A 20157-nucleotide genomic window follows, 5' to 3' on the forward strand; every position below is an offset into this window, starting at 1 on the left:
GTACTGCTCAGTATAAAAGCAGGACCGACAGGATCAAGATTATTGTCAAATCGGCTAAAAGGTTTTTGAATATTGATGGCCTTGAATGGGAAGCTGTTGTTGAAGGGCTTAAGGAGCCGGCTGGCAGTGAAGTGAATGCATCACAATCATCATGCTTAGACGAATTAGTACAATTTTGATGGTCTTGCATATCCTCCAATGGAATGCAAGAAGTTTGATAGCTAATGGCCAAGAATTTAAGAAATATGTTGAGGACCTAGAGGTAAGGCCTAGCATCATATGCATACAAGAGTCATGGCTGATCCCAAAGCTAGATTTTGTAATAAAGGGGTTTGTTTCTGTGAGAAGGGACAGGGAGCTGGGCAAGGGTGGAGGGGTTATCACCTTTATTGAGAAAGGACTACAGTTCACAGAGGTAAATAAAGAGGAAGACATGGAATGTGTGATAATAGATGTCTGGACCAAAGAAGGGAAAGTGTCTATTATAAATTTCTATAACCCTTGCAGGCGACTGGAACTAGAGTCTCTTGAAGGAATTTGTACAGAAGCAGCAGGAAAAGCAATCTGGTGTGGGGATTTTAATGCACATAGTACCTTGTGGGGTGATAAAAATGATGTGAATGGGAATATACTGGAAGAGTTCATGGAGGGAGAAGGACTAGTCTGCCTAAATGATGGTTCATCCACAAGGGTGGACATCTGTAGAGGGACAGAATCATCAATAGACTTAACCATAGTATCAAGGAACATAGCTGAAAAATGTGAGTGGTGTGTTTTAAATGAAAGCACTATTGGAAGTGACCACTTCCCCATTAGGATTCAGGTTGGGGTGGAGGCGCAAAATGGAGGGACTACAGGAGGGGGCAGATGGCTGCTAGAAAAAGCAGATTGGGACAAATACACAGAGCTGAGTGACGAGTTGCTATCATGGGTGGATGAGAATGGGAGTGTGGAAGAGTTGTGTGGGGAGATTAACTCTTGTATAATGTCTGCAGCAAGGGGAGCCATCCCCAAGTCTGAACCAAGGACTCTAAACAGGATAGTGCCATGGTGGACAAAAGAATGCCAGGAGGCAGTGAAGGAGAGGAACAGATTGTTCAGGAAGTTAAAGAGGTCTCATAACTTCCAATACCTGATCGAGTACAAAAAAGCGCAAGCCCTAGTGAGAAGAGCAGTGAGAAATGCAAAAAGGATGTACTGGAGGAACTTTTGTGACTCTGTGGGCCGTACTACCCCCATAGAGAGAGTGTGGAATTCCATTAAGAAAATGAAAGGCATACAAAGGAGCTATGATTATCCCTTGATCAAGGACGGAGAGGAAGTGGCAGTAACGAGTAAAGACAAGGCAGAAGTCATAGCTAGAACCTTAGCTAAAGTGCACAGCTCAGATAACCTGAGGCAGGAAGAGAGGGAGGGCAGAGAGGAGACAACCTTACGACATGCTTGTGTAATTAACAGGGAGGACCAAACAGCAGGAGGGATGGATGCCTTGTTCACTTTAACAGAACTAAACAAGGTGCTAAGGAAAGTGAAGAAGTCTGCGCCAGGGGTGGACACAATATGTTATGATATGTTAAATAAGCTGGGCGACAAGGGGAAGGAAAAGCTCTTGCTTCTTTTTAACAGAATTTGGACAGAGGGAGTAATCCCTAGGGGGTGGAAAGAATCGCTGATAGTTCCCATCAGGAAGCCTGGGAAGGACCCCCATAACCCGAGTAGCTACAGGCCTATAGCCTTAACCTCCCAGGTGGGAAAAACCATGGAAAAGATGGTGAATGACAGGATGACTTACTGGGTGGAGACAGAGGGACTACTCCAAAGTTACCAGTGTGGGTTTAGGAGGGGTAGAGGCACTATGGACCCAGTTGTATGCCTGGAGGATGTGGTGAGAAAAGCTCAAGTCAACAAAGAGGCAGTGGTTGCAGTGTTCTTTGACATTGAGAAAGCGTATGATATGCTTTGGACAAGAGGCTTGATCATGAAATTACAACAGCTGGGGCTGAGGGGCAGGATGCTCCAATGGGTAGAAGCTTTCTTGACTGAAAGGCAACTAAGAGTCAGAGTCAATGGTGAAATAAGCTCCAGCTATACAGCAGACAATGGCACTCCCCAGGGGAGCATAATTAGCCCCCTACTGTTCGATATCATGATTGACCAGATTTTTAAAAATGTGCAGGGACCTGATGGGGTGGCATTGTTTGCTGATGATGGCGCCATGTGGAAGAAGGGGAGGAACGTGGAGTACATTATGAAGAAAATGCAGGAAGCGGTAACTGAAGTACACCAATGGGCAATTGAATGGGGATTTAGGATCTCAGTAGAAAAGACAAAGGTGATGGTTTTTACAAGGGGAAGTGTTAAGCCTGAACTGAAAATCCTCCTGGCAGGGAGTGAACTGGAGAGAGTGGATGTGTTCAAATACTTGGGGGTCTGGTTGGACAAGAAGTTGACCTGGGCCTGCCATATCCAGAAAATGGTGGACAAATGCAAAAAAATACTGAATGTCATGAGATGCCTGTGTGGAGTTGAATGGGGAGCCTCAAGGGGGGCATTGAGAACAATTTATACTGGGCTGATGAGGTCAGTTTTTGACTACGGATGCATAGCCTACGGGTCAGCTTCCGAGTCAATGCTACACAAGCTGGATGTGTTACAAAATCAAGCTTTGAGAATATGCAGTGGAGCAGTGAAATCCTCACCAGTAAATGCAATGCAGGTAGAGGTGGGGGAGATGCCCCTGCAGTTACGAAGGGAGCAGCTTGCCCTGGTATACTGGGTCAATCTCAAGGGGCAGGATGAAAGTCACATAGCGCAGACAGCACTCACTCCATGCCAAGAGCGACTTCATGCGGGAGGGAGGAGCTTTGGGTGGACCGTCAAGGACAAAGTTGAGAGTATGGAGTTAAGTGGCCTGGATATTGCCCCCACAGTGTCTTATCCAACAGTTCCCCCCTGGACCTTAGAAGAGTTAAGAGTGGACTTTGCACTGCTTGAGGAAAGGCAAGAGAATGAGGTGGACAAATGGAGAGTAAGCGAATATACAGCAGAGCACTACAAGCATAGCATGATGTTGTACACTGATGCCTCAAAGGGCAAAGATAAAAAGGTGGGAGTGGCACATGTGGTCCCTGAACTGGGGTTAGCCATATATAAGAGATTGTCAGATGACCTAGCTGTATATACAGCAGAATTGATTGCCATATGGTTTGCCCTGCTCTGGTTAGAGGGTAATGGCATGAGAGACAGGCAAATTGTCATTGCATCGGACTCAAGTTCAGCCTTGGAGAGCATTCAGTGCTCACATTCGTGTTCCAGAAAAGATATTTTAATTGAAATCCTCCAGCTGGCAAGTGCATTGCTTAAGGCAGGCTTTAAACTGTCCTTTGTATGGGTCCCTGCACATATAGGGGTGGAAGGGAACGAACTGGCAGACAAATATGCCAAAAAGGCTGCATGCAAAGAGCAAATAGACGTCGACATAAAGTATAGTAAAGCAGAAGTCAAAAGCATAATTAAAGCAAGAGTTACTGGGAAATGGCAGCAGCTTTGGGAGAGTGGGCACACTGGGAGACATCTATTCAATATTCAGCCTGAAGTCAGTAAAGTTGTTGGAGATGGGGGTACAAGACAAAAGGAAGTGGTGTTGGCCAGGCTGAGGATGGGGCACAGCAGGCTGAACAGCTGTCTAGCCAGAATGAACAGGCATGCTGATGGTAACTGTGAATTTTGCATAGAAAGCCCAGAAACTGTAGAGCATGCCCTGTTACACTGCAGGAAATACCAGCAAGAGAGACAGACGTTGATTGAGCAACTAGAGGCGAACAACACAACACTCAGCTTAAAAAATATATTACAAAGAAGCAATGTAAATATTTTACCCTTTTTGTTTACTTTTTTGAAAGATACAGGTCTGATTAGACGCATTTAATTTTTTTTTGTTTTGCTTAGAAAAGGCAACTGCTGTTCCACACTCCAGTCTAGCGGTGGCGGTAATACACTGAAGTCATTGTCAACCGCCAGTCAAATAAGAAGAAGAAGAAGAAGAAGAAGAAGTTGTTCTGCAGTGCAACTGGTATCTCCTCTCCACGCTGTAGCAAAATGGGTAAGCAGGACGGCTTTTTCTTTTCTTTTGTCTTCCTAACAGGTTGTCAATAAGCTTAGAGGGTAGTGTGGCATGCTGTATTTTTATTTATTTTTTTTATTACAGAACATTAACTAACTTCTTTTTTTTGTCTGTGATATTCTTCAGCAGGCAATGATTTGGTCTCTTGAAGGTGACAAGTAGATCAGGCCTACTGTACCTTACTGTTCCTGTAAATGACATAACTTCATTCAATTTTTCTTGGTTTCAGCAGGTAAGAATGTGTTGATTGTGTATGCCCACCAAAGTGCTGGCTCCTTCAATGCGGCTGCCAAGGATGTTACAGTGGAGCTGCTGACTGCCCAGGGCTACAAGGTGGTCGTGTCAGACCTGTATGCCATGGGCTTTAAAGCCACAGCCACCAAGGAAGACATTACCGGTGAGTCTGCCTCGAGCATTTCTGTCAATGTTTTAAGTCATATATAAGTAGTGGTTAAATTTCCAAGAGTCTTTCATCGTAGTTGGTATCATGCATTGATTTTTGGCATTAGTTCCATAACAAGAGGCTCAGTCCTTGTCTTGCTGTATTGCCAAGTATGTAGGAGAAGGTTGTCAAGTCTTTGGCCTTATTTACACAGTTATTTCAGCTCAGACTTGTTGCTGTATATTTGAAGCGTGTCCTTGCAAAACGGTGTATATCCATTGTAGGAAATTGACATTTTTTTTGTATTGGGCATTCCATGGTGTTGCAAAATGCTTTTTATTTGGGGTTAAACATTGTTAAATATTTGAATGGCAAGATTTCACACATAGAAGCTGGGACTTTGTAACAGTCCCTCATTTCCAATAAAGAAAAGTCAAAAATGGTGGATGCACAGTTTTGCAACAACTCCATTCTCTCCTTTCTCTATTTACCAATTTCAGGTGAGCTGAAGAATGCTGATCACTTCAGGTATGGAGAGGAGACCAAGGTGGCCTGGGAGGAAAACCGCCTGAGTGCCGACCTGGTGCAAGAGCACAAGAAGGTGGCAGAGGCTGATCTAATCATCTTCCAGGTCTCTCGCTCGCTCTCTCTCATATAAAGTGTCCAGGAGTGTCAGTAGTCTCTCCATAGTACAATGGCCATTATATTCCTTGGAAAAAAAGATGGGGTGAGGGTAGCACAAGTCTCCCGCTGTGTCACCCCACACACACCAAATTATAAAGTGAATGCTTGAATTATAAATGCTTGTAGAAGTGGAGTCTCAGGAATGACAGAACTCTAGATGCTCTGCTCCTCTTGGCTTGATTGTGCACTTATCAGTCTACATTAAAACTCCAGGGGTTTAAAGTGGACCTTCAGAAGCACAAGTGGCCTTCACTCTGTAATTCTGATGGCAATGTCTCGAACATTGGTTTAGTATTAACTTTTTTTTTTCTTCAAATTTGCAGTTCCCGATGTACTGGTTCTCCATGCCAGCCATCATGAAGGGTTGGATTGATCGTGTCCTCACTCAAGGCTTTGCCTACACGCCGGAGAAACGCTACAGTCAGGGACTCTTCAGGGTATAGTGATGCGCATGTTTTATTTCGCGCTTTTTCATGATGTGCAAAGTCGCTCACGCAAAGGTAGATCATTCTCTTTTACTGTCCGGTTCTCCTAGTATTGAGGCTGCTATGGTTTCTAAAATTGAATGTTTTGGGTCTACCAAGAGGTGGAAGTGAGACTTTAATTGGTGCCCTGTCTGGAGTTTTAATTGGGTATCCAAGGCCTTTTCTGGTCACTGGCCATATTGTGATCTTTGCATTTTGTTCTGCTTTTGTTTTCCATGGTATTGTTTCTTGTAGGAGAAGCTGGCTATGCTGTCTTTCACCACTGGCTCCCAGGAATCTATGTTCAACTCCAATGGAATCAATGGGGATATGAACGTCACCCTGTGGCCAATTCAGGTACTGCACTTATGTCTGGGCAAACATTAATGGGAATGGGTTTGTAGGAAAAGGGAGTAGAGTTGCCCTGTCAGGACTCGAACCCAGACCTTTGGGGGTACCAAAGTGGAGCTCTGACCACCAACACCAAAGAGTCAGACTCGTAGCTGTGATGGTCAGCACCCACAAGCCTAGTGATTGTCACTCCATCACAGGGTGCGACTGGCATTTTGTGTTCATTTGGAGCAGCCCCCAAATACTGGCGGCTTATTTCAGACATCCTTGCACTGAGTCACAAGATGCTATTGCTTTGGCCATGAGAACCTGATGACGTTGTAACCCAGCTGTTAACCTGTTTTGGCAATTTCCATAAAGGTAATTTTCAAACAAACGTTTCCCTCCTTCCCCGTCTCCAGAATGGCATCCTCTACTACTGTGGCTTCCAGGTCCTGGCCCCACAGATCTTCTGGGCCCCGCCACACATCACGGCCAAGGGCCGCAGCAGCATGCTGGAGGGCTGGCGTAAACGCCTCCCTGGCCTGCTGAGTGAGACGCCGTTGTCCTTCACCCCCTCGGACAGCTTCGACACCAGCAGTGGCTTCCAGCTCAAGAGTGAGGTGAAGGAGAAGCAGGCAGAGGCTGAATACGGCCTGACCGTGGGCCACCATCTTGGAAAACCCCTTCCTCCCAACAACCAGTTCAGGCCCACCCTGTGTCTCAGCTCAGCATGAGCCCATGTTGCCACTTAGTTCTGCTAATAAAAGATGGATTGTGAAACTACGTTCTTCAGTATTTGTCACTTTGTAGTGTTTAATGTGGTAGTTGGAGGCATGCTTTTAAATGGCATGCCAAAAATCCTAGACTGCTGGCAGATGTAAAACTCTTGTCTTGTAGCTCACTCAAAGGCATACATTTCAATCATGGGTTCTTCATCTCTTGAACTACTGACTCTTAGCCCAAAAAACTTTGTGCTTACACAAGCAGTTCTGAGAAATCAAATGTTCTAAATTGATTAAGGTATATGATTACCCAGATCTTCCTATGGCGTGATCTTGCAATGATTTGTAGAGCCATCCTGTCAAAGCTTGTGAAAGTTGTCATGGTACTATGATGACATGGTACTACAATGAATGGGGTTCTCAAGCCTCACACTTTGGGAGTGGGACCCATTTTGGCCCCTCACTCCACACACACCGTGATCTTGTGTGTTTTTCTCAGCCCAATTTTGCCTTTCCCCAACATGTTCCTTTGGCTTCCCTAACAAGTTCCAAACTGATCAAGAAAACCTGTTACAAGACCTAATGGCTCAGTTGGATTTTTTGGGGGGGCAGGGCTAACTTGTGAACGGGCACACGGCTGCTTTTGTTATACTTTTGAATCATCCATTATAGCGAAGTCGGTCTGGCTGAGGATTGACAGAGCAGTAGAAGCATTGGTGGTGTGCTGGGTGTCAGCACCCCGGTAAGCTTTATCAAGCCCAGATATTACTCCAAACTTGGGTTAAAGTTTGAGAGCCCCAAGTGGAAAGGTGTTGATTGTGATAATGTTTTGCCAAGATGCTGTTACCATTAAATTATTAAATTGAGTTGCAATGATGGAACCACAGTATCAAAGGGCGTGCAAGTTGGTAATAGCAAAGAGACTTGAGACAAGAGGGTGTACTGACGTCATAACAGCGTAGTACGGAATGATAACGAGGGGAGTACAATTCTTCGGTCAGTTTTGGAAGCATGGTAAAGTGCAATGCCACTTCCGCTAGGGTCGGAGTGTGGAACAGGTCATAGGACGGCGTGAATGTTTGTCAGCTGTCCTTAATTACCCCCAGCAATTACTGCTGACCAACAGCTGCAGTTAATTTGGCCACACACTGAACACTGACAACCAGATATCCTCTTTCAGCATATTTTTGAGTTTCCGGATTATGCGGAGTACAGAAAATAAGCCCATACGACTTTGATGCTGTCGACCAACGTTGACGGAAGCACGTGAGCAAGAACTTGTTGTCACGATGTGGTTGTTATTAAATACAGCGCATTTGCAGTCGGCCACAAATATGAACGAGACGATGAGCTCGCACCTGTTTGCTCTACTAACACACCACGTGTGAGGAGTGGGGGGACAGGCAGTAAGGAGGAGCTGAAGTCGGGACCTGCGCAAATTTGTGGAGGGGTGTGAGACAAGACTCATATACACACGTGAGTGAGTTGTTGACCAACCAGTTCATGGGCGCGTGACCTCGGAGGCAGTCCGCCTACGAGCGTTGAAGGGGATAAGCAACTGCAGAGGTTGCAAGATCTGACTGCAGCCGCATTCATCCCGCGATAGTTTTACACCATGTGACATGTCACCTCGTCAACGCAACGTCGACGAAATTTCGAAGTTTGACAGGAAATCTAACCGTCATGCAGCATTTTCATCCAGGGTGCATTGCTGTCTAAATGCGCATGCATGCGTTGATGTGAAATCGAATGCACTTATTGTATCCCACTGACCATGCGCAAGGAGTTCATTTTCCAGTCACTCGTGTCCTCAGGCCACGCCCCCGTACTACACCGTGGCCAATGCATTTCCCCCCAGAGATAGTTCTTCTGTGTTGACTTTTTTTGGTAATAGTATGTGGCTATAGTACCACAATTTGGAACAAGCAATGAGAGTAATGGAAAGCTTGCCCACTTGCAATGAAAATCACTGACCCTAGTGTTACATTTCTGTTAGTATCATAAAACAGATACATTGAGTGATACGACAAATTACTGATCTCCACCAACAACAAGTGGAGTCAATTTATCATTATCACCTTGTCTTCTCTGAATTGGACAACCAATGAGTGCGCGGCGCCCATCTCCTCTATCGTGGAGTCTGGTGACCTCTATTGTTAGCACCTGCTCATTACACTACTTGACACCTGAATCTGTGGTAGACAATTTAACCCCTTGATAGTTAATTGGTTATCAGCTAAGTGAACCGGTTTAAAAGGACACCCTTGGCAGTATTTGGCATTGCAGCTGTTATTGCAGCTCTTCTCTCCACTTTGTAGCAGGATGGGTAAGTAGCAACAGAGTTTCTGGCAGCAGCTCAATAAGAAGTAACCTTGCAGATTTCTCTATTTGTTTTGTTTTTATGGTGTATGCTTTTTATCTGTCTTGTCTGTTGCCTCCTCCAGCAGGTAAGAACGTGTTGATTGTGTATGCCCACCAAAGTGCTGGCTCCTTCAATGCGGCTGCCAAGGATGTTACAGTGGAGCTGCTGACTGCCCAGGGCTGCAAGGTGGTCGTGTCAGACCTGTATGCCATGGGCTTTAAAGCCACAGCCACCAAGGAAGACATTACCGGTCAGTTTGCCTTGAGCATATAGTGTTTAGTGTAATAATGCTATACACTATTGTCTCATGTGTGAACCAAAAAGTAGGCCGGTGAACTTGAGTAAATTAATCAAGTTAAAATGGATAAATTGTGTATGTGGTGCAATTACTTAACAGTGGTTGAATTTGTTCTAAGCATGAGCCTTTTTATTTCACCATAGTCATGACTCATACTTTCTTAATTCCTCTTGTAATTATAAACTGTCTGCCTTCTCTTCAACTACCTGTTTCAGGTGAGCTGAAGAATGCTGAGCACTTCCGGTATGGAGAGGAGACCAAGGTGGCCTGGGAGGAAAACCGCCTGAGTGCCGATCTGGTGGAAGAGCACAAGAAGGTGGCAGAGGCTGATCTTGTTATCTTCCAGGTGCAGTGCTCTGATAAGTTGATTACAACAAGCGTTTGCAGGCTTACCTAGGGAAACTCCCACTTGTCATTTGCTATGTTTACATGACCCATGTAATTCGGAATGAAGTCACTTTAATTCTGAATAAAGCTCAATTCTGTTTTGAAAACGTCATGTAAACGCTTTAGTTTGGAATTAAATGAAAGATCAAAATAAAGTCTACTGAACTGTTTAATTCGGAGTTAAAAACTTCATGTAAACCTAGCCATTGTGACCCAGCATTGCACTGCACAATGCTCACTGCATGCAATGAAGTTACACGTATGCCTCACCCATGCAATAGCCTAGCACTCGCGCAGACCCCTCATGCATCTTCGTTAAACTTTGGGATCTGCGTGAGAACCAGGTTACCTGTGCAAGGGGTCAGCCCCAATACTGCCTCAGTTGTAGCATGCTCAGGGTACCTCTGTCATGGGACACAGCAGGACTGGTAAATTGCCTCTTAAGGATTTTTTTTCCCCTCCATCTAGTTTCCGATGTACTGGTTCTCCATGCCAGCCATCATGAAGGGTTGGATTGATCGTGTCCTCACACAAGGCTTTGCCTACACACCAGAGAAACGCTACAGTCAGGGACCCTTCAAGGTATAGCTCATTCCCTTTTTACTGTCCTGTTCTCATCACGACATTGTGGCTGCTATAATCCATAAAATGAATGGTCTGGGTAAAAAAAAGGTAGCTTAACATTATGTAAGGGTTAACGTTCGGCGAGAAGGTCGCTACCGTGGAATAGCAGCACGACAGAGAGAATCTTTAGACCCCGACGCGGAGCGGAGGGGTCTTGTTCTCTCTGAAGTGCTGCTATTTCACAAAGCGACCGACTCGCCGAAAGTTAACCCGCTTATTATATGGATATACTTAAATGATTCACACATGCGGGGACATTTCTTTAGACCTATTTAATGTTAAGATTGTTGCTGCGCAAAACAAAACAGTGCCGTTGTGGAACACCGCTAGGCAACAGCTAGGTAGGCTAGCCAGGACAACAGGTGTTGTCTATCGCAGCAGCTGATTAGAGTGACAAAAGACCGGACCCCCTGCGGAGTGATATGAAACATTCGCTTTAGCCACTGACTTGTATACAAGCCAGTGGCTTTAGCAGTGAACGTCTTGTTGCCATTGACAGCGGTAGCCAGGACAACGGGTGCTGTCTATCACAGCAGCTGATTAGAGTCTTGTTGAAAAGTCGCTTTAGCAGTGAAAAGTCTTGTTGCCCTTGACAGCGGTCTGTTATAGACCAACCCGTCCGTTATCGAAAAATAACAGACGTCCGAACGTTGGGGAGCCCCGTTGAAATGAATGGAGCATTCGACAGATGACGTCACAACCATATAATAAGCATAATTAATTGGTGGCATATCTGGCCCTGCTCTGTTTTTAAACTTATGTATATCAGTCTTTTGTCAGACAGATTTTAATATTTGCATGCGATGCGTCTTTCTTGTAGGAGAAGCTTGCTATGCTGTCTTTCACCACTGGCTCCCAGGAATCTATGTTCAACTCTAATGGAATCAATGGGGATATGAATGTCACCCTGTGGCCAATTCAGGTACTGCACATGACCAACCAAGCCAGCTAATAGAGGGGACTTAATTTAAATGTTGTTTGTCAGAAACATCAGTCCTGCCAAATAAAGGGTTTTTTTGCATTTCCTATCTGCTATTTTCAGTTAGACCACCCATAGCTCTTCTGAGTGATTTAGCACTAACAAACAGTAATGGCATTGCCCTTGTAACTGTAAGGTGGATCGTGGTCGCTTGCTAATTAAATGTTTCCTTTTCTCCAGAATGGCATCCTCTACTACTGTGGCTTCAAGGTCCTGGCCCCACAGATCTTCTGGGCCCCGCCGCACATCACAGCCGAGGGCCGCAGCAGCATGCTGGACGGCTGGCGCAAACGCCTCCCGGGCCTGCTGAGTGAGACGCCACTGTCATTCACCCCCTCGGACAGCTTCGACACCAGCAGTGGCTTCCAGCTCAAGAGTGAGGTGAAGGAGAAGCAGGCAGAGGCTGAATACGGCCTGACCGTGGGCCACCATCTTGGAAAACCCCTTCCTCCCAACAACCAGTTCAGGCCCACCCTGTGTCTCGGCTCAGCATGAGCCCTTGTTGCCTTTTTAGTTCTGTTAATAAAAGATGGATTGTAAAACTACGTTATTCTTTGCTTGGTTATTGGAGGCATGCTTTTAAATACCATGCCAGAAAGTCTAGACTGCTGACCGAGAATTGAACTCTTGTCTTGAAGTTCACAGGCACACTTCAATCAGTGTCCTTTATCTCTTGAACTACTGGCTCTCAGCCCAAAAACTTTTTGTGCTTTGACGAGCAGTTCTGAGTAATCAAATGGAATAATGTGTAAAGGTATAAATGCACATCTTCCATTTTGATGTGCTCTTGTCAAAGCTCATGCAAGTTGTCAAGGTACTACAATGACCCTAGCTGTCCAGAGATAATGGGGTTCTCAAGTCTCACACTTTGGGAGTGAGACTCATTTAGCCTTCCCCTCCACTCAATTCTCCCTCCTGTGTATGCCGGCCCAATTTTGACTTTCCAACATTTCCTACTGTGTCCCTATTTTTCCCTAAATGTCAAACTTGTGCTAACCCTGTTGCATAGCTTTTTTTTGACTAAGTTGACCTGACTTTTAAAAAAATATATGACCAACCCAAGCAGTGTTCCAAACTTATCAAGACCAACTGTTGTTAGTTCTGAATCATTCAATAAAGTGAAGTAGGCTTGCCAGCCTGCTAAGACTTGGCCTGAGCACTGATGGTGGTGGTGTGCCGTCAGTACCCCAGTAAGCTTAACCCTAGATGAAATATCTTAATCCCAACTCTGGTCAAAACTTGAGAGTCCCGAGTGGAAAGGTGTTGATTGATAAATTGATGTTTTGCCAAGATGCTGTGACCATTATCTCTGCCAAGGAGGTTGTTTTTGGTCGCATTGGTTTGTCTGTCAGGATAACTCAGTCATGAACGGATTTGGATGACATTTTGGAAATGACTAAAGGAACAGGTGATTAAATTTTGGATGTGTTCCGGATCATGATGTGAATCCAGTGTGTAAAATTCTTCACCACTGCGGGATAGGGCCAAATTTGACATTCACTTCCCAAAAACAAAAAGATTTGGGAAAAAATGGGTGTAATGGTCAACTGTTCTATGAAACGGCTTCCTTGGCAGAGGTCTGCACTCTGAGCGCATTTCTAGTTAAAGATAAATTGAGTTACTGCAAGAATGGAATCACAGTATCAAAGGACATGCAAATTATTTAGTATGTACCTCAATTTCAAACAAGCAAATAGAGTAGTGGAAACCTTGTCCACCTAATTGCAATGAAAATTACTAACCATAGCCTTAAATTACTGTTAGAATCATTAACCAGATAAATTGAGTGATGACAAATTGCTAATCTCCACGCACAGGTGGAGTCAATTTATCATGAACGTCACCTCGTCTTTTCCAAATTGGACGACCAATGAGTGCGCCCATCTCCCCTATAGAGGACTCTGGGGACCTCCTATTGGTAACAATTCCTCATTACACTGACACCCGAATATGAGGTAAGGCATTTAACCACTTGATTGTTAATTGATTATCAGCTGAGTGAAACGGTTTAAAAGGACACCCTTGGCAATATTGGGCACTGCAGCTGGTCTATCCACTTTGTAGCAAGATGGGTAAGAAACTGTGGAATTTCTGATAGCAGCATTAACAAGCAACCTAGCAAGCTTCTGTATTTGGTTTAGTTTTATGACTTTTTTATTTTAATTTTGTTTTTGTGTGTTTGTTTCCTCCTCCAGCAGGTAAGAACGTGTTGATTGTGTATGCCCACCAAAGTGCTGGCTCCTTCAATGCAGCTGCCAAGGATGCAACAGTGGAGCTGCTGACTGCCCAGGGCTACAAGGTGGTCTTGTCAGACCTGTATGCCATGGGCTTTAAAGCCACAGCCACCAAGGAAGACATTACCGGTCAGTTTGCCTTGAGCATATTGTGTTTAGCGCAATAATGCTATACGCTATTGTCTCTCATGTGTGAACCAAAAAGTAGGCCGGTGAACTTGAGTAAATTAATCAAGTTAAAATGGATTAACTGTGTATGTGGTGCAATTACTTAAAAGCAGAGGCGATTCTAGGTCCAGGTGGGGCCCCAAGCGAAAATGCAAAAAAATGAACATATGCACCAAAATCACAGCTACTTTAATAAAATATGGGCTTTTATTCACTATCTAGGGGCTTGGGGGCTCTAAGCGGCTGCCTGCCTTGCCTGGTGGCAAGATGCGCCTCTGCTTAACAGTGGTTGAATTTGTTATAGGCATGAGCCTTTTTTATTTCACCAGTCATGACTCATACTTTCTTAATTCCTCTTGCAATTATAAACTGTCTGCCTTCTCTTCAACTACCTGTTTCAGGTGAGCTGAAGAATGCTGAGCACTTCCGGTATGGAGAGGAGACCAAGGTGGCCTGGGAGGAAAACCGCCTGAGTGCCGATCTGGTGGAAGAGCACAAGAAGGTGGCAGAGGCTGATCTCGTTATCTTCCAGGTGCAGTGCTCTGATAAGTTGATTACAACAAGCGTTTGCAGGCTTACCTAGGGAAACTCCCACTTGTCATTTGCTATGTTTACACGACTCATGTAATTCGGAATTAAGTCACTTAATTCTGAATAAAGCTCAATTCTGTTTTGAAACGTCATGTAAATGCTTCACAATTTGGAATTAAATGAAAGATTAAAGCAAACTCTACTTAACTATTTAATTCTGAATTATTAATTTGAAATTAAAAACTTCATGTAAACATGGTCATTGTGACTCAGCATTGCACAGCACAATGCTCACTGCATGCAATGTAGTTACACGTATGCCTCACCCATGCAATGGCCTAGCTCTCGCGCAGACCCTTCGTGTATCTTTGTTGAACTTTGGGATCTGTGTGAGAACTAGGTTACCTGTGCAAGGGGTCAGCCCCAATACCGCCTCAGTTGTAGCATGTTCAGGGTACCTCTGTCATGGGACACAGCAGGACTGGTAAATTGCCTCTTAAGGATTTTTTTTCCCCCCTCCATGCAGTTTCCGATGTACTGGTTCTCTATGCCAGCCATCATGAAGGGTTGGATTGATCGTGTCCTCACACAAGGCTTTGCCTACACACCGGAGAAACGCTACAGTCAGGGACCCTTCAAGGTATAGCTCATTCCCTTTTTACTGTCCTGTTCTCATTACAACATTTTGGCTGCTATAATTTCAACGGTAGCTTAACAATATGCATAATTAAATGGTGGCATATCTGGCCCTGCTCTGTATTTTTAAACTTGCATATCAGTCCTTTGTCATTTGGACAGATTTAAATATTTGCATGTGATGCGTCTTTCTTGTAGGAGAAGCTTGCTATGCTGTCTTTCACCACTGGCTCCCAGGAGTCCATGTTCAACTCTAATGGAATCAATGGGGATATGAATGTCACCCTGTGGCCAATTCAGGTACTGCACATAACCATCCAAGCCAGCTAATAGAGGGGACTTAATCTTAATGTCGTTTGTCAGAATCCTCAGTCCTGCCAAATAAAGGGGTTTTTTTGTGCGATACCACAGCATTTCCTATCTGCTAGGTTCAGTTAGACCACCCATAGCTCATCTGAGTGACTTAGCACTAACAAACAGTAATGGCATTGCCCTTGTAACTGTAAGGTGGATCGTGGTCGCTTGCTAATTAAACGTTTCCTTTTCTCCAGAATGGCATTCTGTACTACTGTGGCTTCCAGGTCCTGGCCCCACAGATCTTCTGGGCCCCGCCGCACATCACGGCCGAGGGCCGCAGCAGCATGTTGGAGGGCTGGCGCAAACGCCTCCCGGGCCTGCTGAGTGAGACGCCGCTGTCCTTCACCCCCTCGGATAGCTTCGACACTAGCAGCGGCTTCCAGCTCAAGAGTGAGGTGAAGGAGAAGCAGGCAGAGGCTGAATACGGCCTGACCGTGGGCCACCATCTTGGAAAACCCCTTCCTCCCAACAACCAGTTCAGGCCCACCCTGTGTCTCAGCTCAGCATGAGCCCATGTTGCCTTTTTAGTTCTGCTAATAAAAGATGGATTGTAAAACTACGTTATTTTGTGCTTGGTTATTGGAGGCATGCTTTTAAATGCCATGCCAGAAAGTCTAGACTGCTGACCGAGAATTGAACTCTTGTCTTGACGTTCACAGGCACACTTCAATCAGTGTCCTTTATCTCTTGAACTATTGGCTCTCAGCCCAAAAACTTTGTGCTTTCACGAGCAGTTCTGAGTAATCAAATGGAATGATGTGTAACGGTATAAATGCACATCTTCCATTTTGATGTGCTCTTGTCAAAGCTCATGCAAGTTGTCAAGGTACTACAATGACCCTAGCTGTCCAGAGATAATGGGGTTCTCAAGTCTCACACTTTGGGAGTGACCCATTTAGCCTTCCCCTCCACTCAATTCTCCCTCCTGTGTATGCCGGCCCAATTTTGACTTTCCAACATTTCCTACTGTGTCCCCATTTTTCCCTAAATGTCAAACTTGTGCTAACCCTGTTGCATAGATATTTTTGACTGAGTTTACCTGACTTTTTTTTTTTTATATATATATGATTAACCCAAGCAGTGTTCCAAACTTATCAAGACCAACTGTTAGTTCTGAATCATTCAATATAGTGAAGTAGGCTTGCCAGCCTGCTAAGACTTGGCCTGAGCACTGATGGTGGTGGTGTGCCGTCAGTACCCCAGTGAGCTTAACCCTAGATAAAATATCTTAATCCCAACTCTGGTCAAAACTTGAGAGCCCTGAGTGGAAAGGTGTTGATTGATAAATTGATAATGTTTTGCCAAGATGCTGTGACCATTATCTCTGCCAAGGAGGTTGTTTTTGGTCGCATTGGTTTGTCCGTTTGTCAGCAGGATAACTCCGTCATGAATGGATTTGGATGACATTTTGTGGAGTTGTTGGAAATGACTAAAGGAACAGGTGATTCAATTTTGGATGTGTTCCGGATCATGATGTGGATCCAGGATGTAAAATTCTTCACCACTGTGGGATAGGGCCAAATTTGACATTCACTTCCCAAAAACAAAAAGATTTGAAAAAAATGGGTGTAATAGTCAACTATTCCATGAAACGGCTTCCTTGGCAGATGTCTGCACTCCGAGTGCATTTCTAGTTAAAGATAAATTGAGTTACTGCAAGAATAGATTCACAGTATCAAAGGACATGCAAATTATTAAGTATGTACCTCAATTTCGAACAAGCAAATAGAGTAGTGGAAACCTTGTCCACCTAATTGCAATGAAAATTACTGACGATAGCCTTAAGTTGCTGTTAGAATCATTAACCAGATAAATTGAGTGATGACAAATTACTAATCTCCACGCACAGGTGGAGTCAATTTATCATGAACGTCACCTCGTCTTTTCCAAATTGGACGACCAATGAGTGCGCCCATCTCCCCTATAGAGGGCTCTGGGGACCTCCTATTGGTAAGAATTCCTCATTACACTGACACCTGAAAATGAGGTAAGGCATTTAACCTCTTGATTGTTAATTGATTATCAGCTGAGTGAAACGGTTTAAAAGGACACCCTTGGCAGTGTTGGGCACTGCAGCTGGTCTCTCCACTTTATAGCAAGATGGGTAAGAAACCGTGGACTTTCTGATAGCATCATTAACAAGCAACCTAGCAACCTTCTGTATTTGGTTTGGTTTGGTTTTGTGACATTTTTGATTTTAATTTTGTTTTTGTGTGTTTGTTGCCTCCTCCAGCAGGTAAGAACGTGTTGATTGTGTATGCCCACCAAAGTGCTGGCTCCTTCAATGCAGCTGCCAAGGATGCTGCAGTGGAGCTACTGACTGCCCAGGGCTACAAGGTGGTCGTGTCAGACCTGTATGCCATGGGCTTTAAAGCCACAGCCACCAAGGAAGACATTACTGGTCAGTTTGCCTTGAGCATACTGTGTTTAGTGTAATAATGCTATACGCTATTGTCTCATGAGTGAACCAAAAAGTAGGCCGGTGAACTTGAGTAAATGAATCAAGTTTAGAATGGATTAATTGTGTATGTGGTGCAATTACTTAACAGTGGTTGAATTTGTTCCAAGCATGAGCCTTTTTATTTCACCAGTCATGACTCATACTTTCTTAATTCCTCTTGCAATTATAAACTATCTGCCTTCTCTTCAACTACCTGTTTCAGGTGAGCTGAAGAATGCTGATCACTTCCGGTATGGAGAGGAGACCAAGGTGGCCTGGGAGGAAAACCGCCTGAGTGCCGACCTGGTGGAAGAGCACAAGAAGGTGTCAGAGGCTGATCTAATCATCTTCCAGGTGCAGTCTTAGGATAAGTTGATTACTATAAACGTTCGCAGCTGAATGAAGGCAAGCCCGCCTGGGAGACTTGTTTATTTGCTACGTTTGCATGATTGTTTTAATTCCGAATTAATAATTCAATCAAGCAGTTCCATCGAGTTTCTTTCTATCTTTAATTTAATTCAGAATTAAGAACTGTTTACATGACGTTTTCAAGGTGTAATTAAGATTTATTTATAATTAAAGTGAATTAATTCTGAATTAAATGTAGCAAGTGTGACCTAGCACTCCACAGCACAATGGTCACTGCATGCAATGAAATTTCACTTATGCCTCAGCCGTGAAGGGGGTCAGCCCCAAACCGTAGTATCAATGGTAGCGTACTCGGAACCTGTGTCATGGAGGAGAGCACTGGTAAATTGCCTCTTAAGAACTTTTTTTTTTTTTTTTTGCCCCTGCAGTTTCCGATGTACTGGTTCTCCATGCCAGCCATCATGAAGGGTTGGATTGATCGTGTCCTCACACAAGGCTTTGCCTACACACCGGAGAAACGCTACAGTCAGGGACCCTTCAAGGTATAGCTCATTCCCTTTTTACTGTCCTGTTCTCATTATAACATTTTGGCTGCTATAATTTCAAAGGTAGCTTAACAATATGCATAATTAAATGGTGGCATATCTGGCCCTGCTCTGTTTTTAAACTTTCATATTAGTCTTTTGTCATTCGGACAGATTTTAATATTTGCATGTGTCTTTCTTGTAGGAAAAGCTTGCTATGCTGTCTTTCACCACTGGCTCCCAGGAGTCCATGTTCAACTCTAATGGAATCAATGGGGATATGAACGTCACACTGTGGCCAATTCAGGTACTACACATGACCAATACAGGAGTTTATTTGGCAGGACTGACTTTCTTGACTTAATTGGCCATGATATGGCCATAGCTGCTGAAATGGCAAAGGTAAACAATCAATTCTTGACTTAAACTGACCTCATCAAATTGAGTTTAAACTTTTTTGTGTATTACCACAGCATTTTCTGTCAGCTATTTCCAGTTGGGCCAACCATAGCCCTTCTGAATGATTTGGCCCTAGGCCTAGCAACTGCTACCCAAAGAGTAATGGCATTGCCCTTATAACTAGGCAATAAGGTCGATCGTGGTCACTTGCTAATTAAACGGTTTCCTTTTCTCCAGAATGGCATCCTCTACTACTGTGGCTTCCAGGTCCTGGCCCCACAGATCTTCTGGGCCCCGCCGCACATCACGGCCGAGGGCCGCAGCAGTGTGTTGGAGGGCTGGCGCAAACGCCTCCCGGGCCTGCTGAGTGAGACGCCGCTGTCCTTCACCCCCTCGGACAGCTTCGACACCAGCAGCGGCTTCCAGCTCAAGAGTGAGGTGAAGGAGAAGCAGGCAGAGGCTGAATACGGCCTGACCGTGGGCCACCATCTTGGAAAACCCCTTCCTCCCAACAACCAGTTCAGGCCCACCCTGTGTCTCAGCTCAGCATGAGGCCATGTTGCCTCTTAGTTCTGCTAATAAAAGATGAATTGTGAAACTCAGTTTTCATGTGTGCTAGTGTTGTCACTTTGGAGTGTGATTTGTGTTTATGGTGGTAATTGGAGGCATGCTTTTAAGTGTCGGACCAAAAACAAATTCGTACAAGACTGCTGACAAGGATATTTATGTTCAAAGGCGATTTAAATGCACAGCAGCTTTGGCTGTAAATCCTGACCTTATTATATGGAAAAGCTGTGAACCTTTCAGCTCTAAAGCCTAAAGGGGCCTTTAATTATGGTCCCCGTTTTCTATACTTTAAAAATCAAGGGGGTGATGTATGGCATTCCCTCCAGTCGCACTTCCTGACTCTTCAGACATCAAGTGGTTTTGAAATGTTCCAATAACTCCATTTGATCTTTAATTTGGAACCCAGCTGTGATGCATCTTGAGTGACTTGTCTGCCACTGCTAATAAATCCCCTCCGAACTTCAGAACAATGTATCTTACCAGATGCCTGTCATGTCTCCCCAAGTGTGAAGGAATTAGTCCCAATTTTATGTTACTTTCAACAACTTGTAAAAGTTTGAATAACTTCACTTGC

The 20157-nt window shown here is 44.5% G+C and overlaps 4 protein-coding genes across 8 annotated transcripts; all 4 read left to right on the top strand.

Moving 5' to 3' along the window:
- The first annotated feature begins 4052 nt into the window (after positions 1–4052).
- Positions 4053–6769, top strand: LOC134461881 (NAD(P)H dehydrogenase [quinone] 1-like). 2 transcript variants are annotated; one of them, XM_063214719.1, is made up of 6 exons: positions 4053–4102; positions 4353–4520; positions 5006–5136; positions 5513–5626; positions 5909–6010; positions 6406–6769. In XM_063214719.1, the coding sequence occupies exons 1-6, from the start codon at positions 4099–4101 to the stop codon at positions 6718–6720; spliced, it is 834 nt and encodes a 277-aa protein (XP_063070789.1). In that variant the 5' UTR covers positions 4053–4098; the 3' UTR covers positions 6721–6769. The 2 variants fall into 2 exon arrangements, with proteins under 2 accessions (XP_063070789.1, XP_063070790.1); XM_063214720.1 differs by having other exon boundaries at positions 4356–4520.
- Positions 6770–8935: 2166 nt separating this feature from the next.
- Positions 8936–11903, top strand: LOC134461882 (NAD(P)H dehydrogenase [quinone] 1-like). Of its 2 annotated transcripts, none has more exons than XM_063214721.1 (6): positions 8936–9034; positions 9153–9320; positions 9584–9714; positions 10224–10337; positions 11200–11301; positions 11539–11903. In XM_063214721.1, exons 1-6 carry the CDS (start codon positions 9031–9033, stop codon positions 11851–11853), a joined length of 834 nt encoding a protein of 277 aa, XP_063070791.1. In that variant the 5' UTR covers positions 8936–9030; the 3' UTR covers positions 11854–11903. The 2 variants fall into 2 exon arrangements, with proteins under 2 accessions (XP_063070791.1, XP_063070792.1); XM_063214722.1 differs by having other exon boundaries at positions 8971–9034; positions 9156–9320.
- Positions 11904–13317: 1414 nt separating this feature from the next.
- Positions 13318–15843, top strand: LOC134461883 (NAD(P)H dehydrogenase [quinone] 1-like). 2 transcript variants are annotated; one of them, XM_063214723.1, is made up of 6 exons: positions 13318–13430; positions 13554–13721; positions 14162–14292; positions 14818–14931; positions 15126–15227; positions 15479–15843. In XM_063214723.1, the coding sequence occupies exons 1-6, from the start codon at positions 13427–13429 to the stop codon at positions 15791–15793; spliced, it is 834 nt and encodes a 277-aa protein (XP_063070793.1). In that variant the 5' UTR covers positions 13318–13426; the 3' UTR covers positions 15794–15843. The 2 variants fall into 2 exon arrangements, with proteins under 2 accessions (XP_063070793.1, XP_063070794.1); XM_063214724.1 differs by having other exon boundaries at positions 13348–13430; positions 13557–13721.
- A 1463-nt stretch (positions 15844–17306) lies between these two features.
- Positions 17307–19618, top strand: LOC134461885 (NAD(P)H dehydrogenase [quinone] 1-like). 2 transcript variants are annotated; one of them, XM_063214725.1, is made up of 6 exons: positions 17307–17388; positions 17518–17685; positions 17948–18078; positions 18522–18635; positions 18823–18924; positions 19254–19618. In XM_063214725.1, the coding sequence occupies exons 1-6, from the start codon at positions 17385–17387 to the stop codon at positions 19566–19568; spliced, it is 834 nt and encodes a 277-aa protein (XP_063070795.1). In that variant the 5' UTR covers positions 17307–17384; the 3' UTR covers positions 19569–19618. The 2 variants fall into 2 exon arrangements, with proteins under 2 accessions (XP_063070795.1, XP_063070796.1); XM_063214726.1 differs by having other exon boundaries at positions 17367–17388; positions 17521–17685.
- Positions 19619–20157: the final 539 nt, after the last annotated feature.

Source organism: Engraulis encrasicolus, chromosome 13 (assembly GCF_034702125.1).
Source record: "Engraulis encrasicolus isolate BLACKSEA-1 chromosome 13, IST_EnEncr_1.0, whole genome shotgun sequence".
In the NCBI taxonomy this organism is placed as follows: domain Eukaryota; kingdom Metazoa; phylum Chordata; class Actinopteri; order Clupeiformes; family Engraulidae; genus Engraulis; species Engraulis encrasicolus.

Bases quoted from the DNA above. Each gene is read 5' to 3' on its own strand.
- LOC134461882 (XM_063214721.1), top strand. The intron at 10,338-11,199 runs GTATAGCTCATT...TCTTTCTTGTAG, and splicing joins ACAGTCAGGGACCCTTCAAG to GAGAAGCTTGCTATGCTGTC. The intron at 11,302-11,538 runs GTACTGCACATG...CCTTTTCTCCAG, and splicing joins TCACCCTGTGGCCAATTCAG to AATGGCATCCTCTACTACTG.
- LOC134461881 (XM_063214719.1), top strand. The intron at 4,521-5,005 runs GTGAGTCTGCCT...TACCAATTTCAG, and splicing joins CACCAAGGAAGACATTACCG to GTGAGCTGAAGAATGCTGAT. The intron at 6,011-6,405 runs GTACTGCACTTA...CCCCGTCTCCAG, and splicing joins TCACCCTGTGGCCAATTCAG to AATGGCATCCTCTACTACTG.
- LOC134461885 (XM_063214725.1), top strand. The intron at 17,686-17,947 runs GTCAGTTTGCCT...TACCTGTTTCAG, and splicing joins CACCAAGGAAGACATTACTG to GTGAGCTGAAGAATGCTGAT. The intron at 18,636-18,822 runs GTATAGCTCATT...TCTTTCTTGTAG, and splicing joins ACAGTCAGGGACCCTTCAAG to GAAAAGCTTGCTATGCTGTC.
- LOC134461883 (XM_063214723.1), top strand. The intron at 14,293-14,817 runs GTGCAGTGCTCT...CCCTCCATGCAG, and splicing joins CTGATCTCGTTATCTTCCAG to TTTCCGATGTACTGGTTCTC. The intron at 14,932-15,125 runs GTATAGCTCATT...TCTTTCTTGTAG, and splicing joins ACAGTCAGGGACCCTTCAAG to GAGAAGCTTGCTATGCTGTC.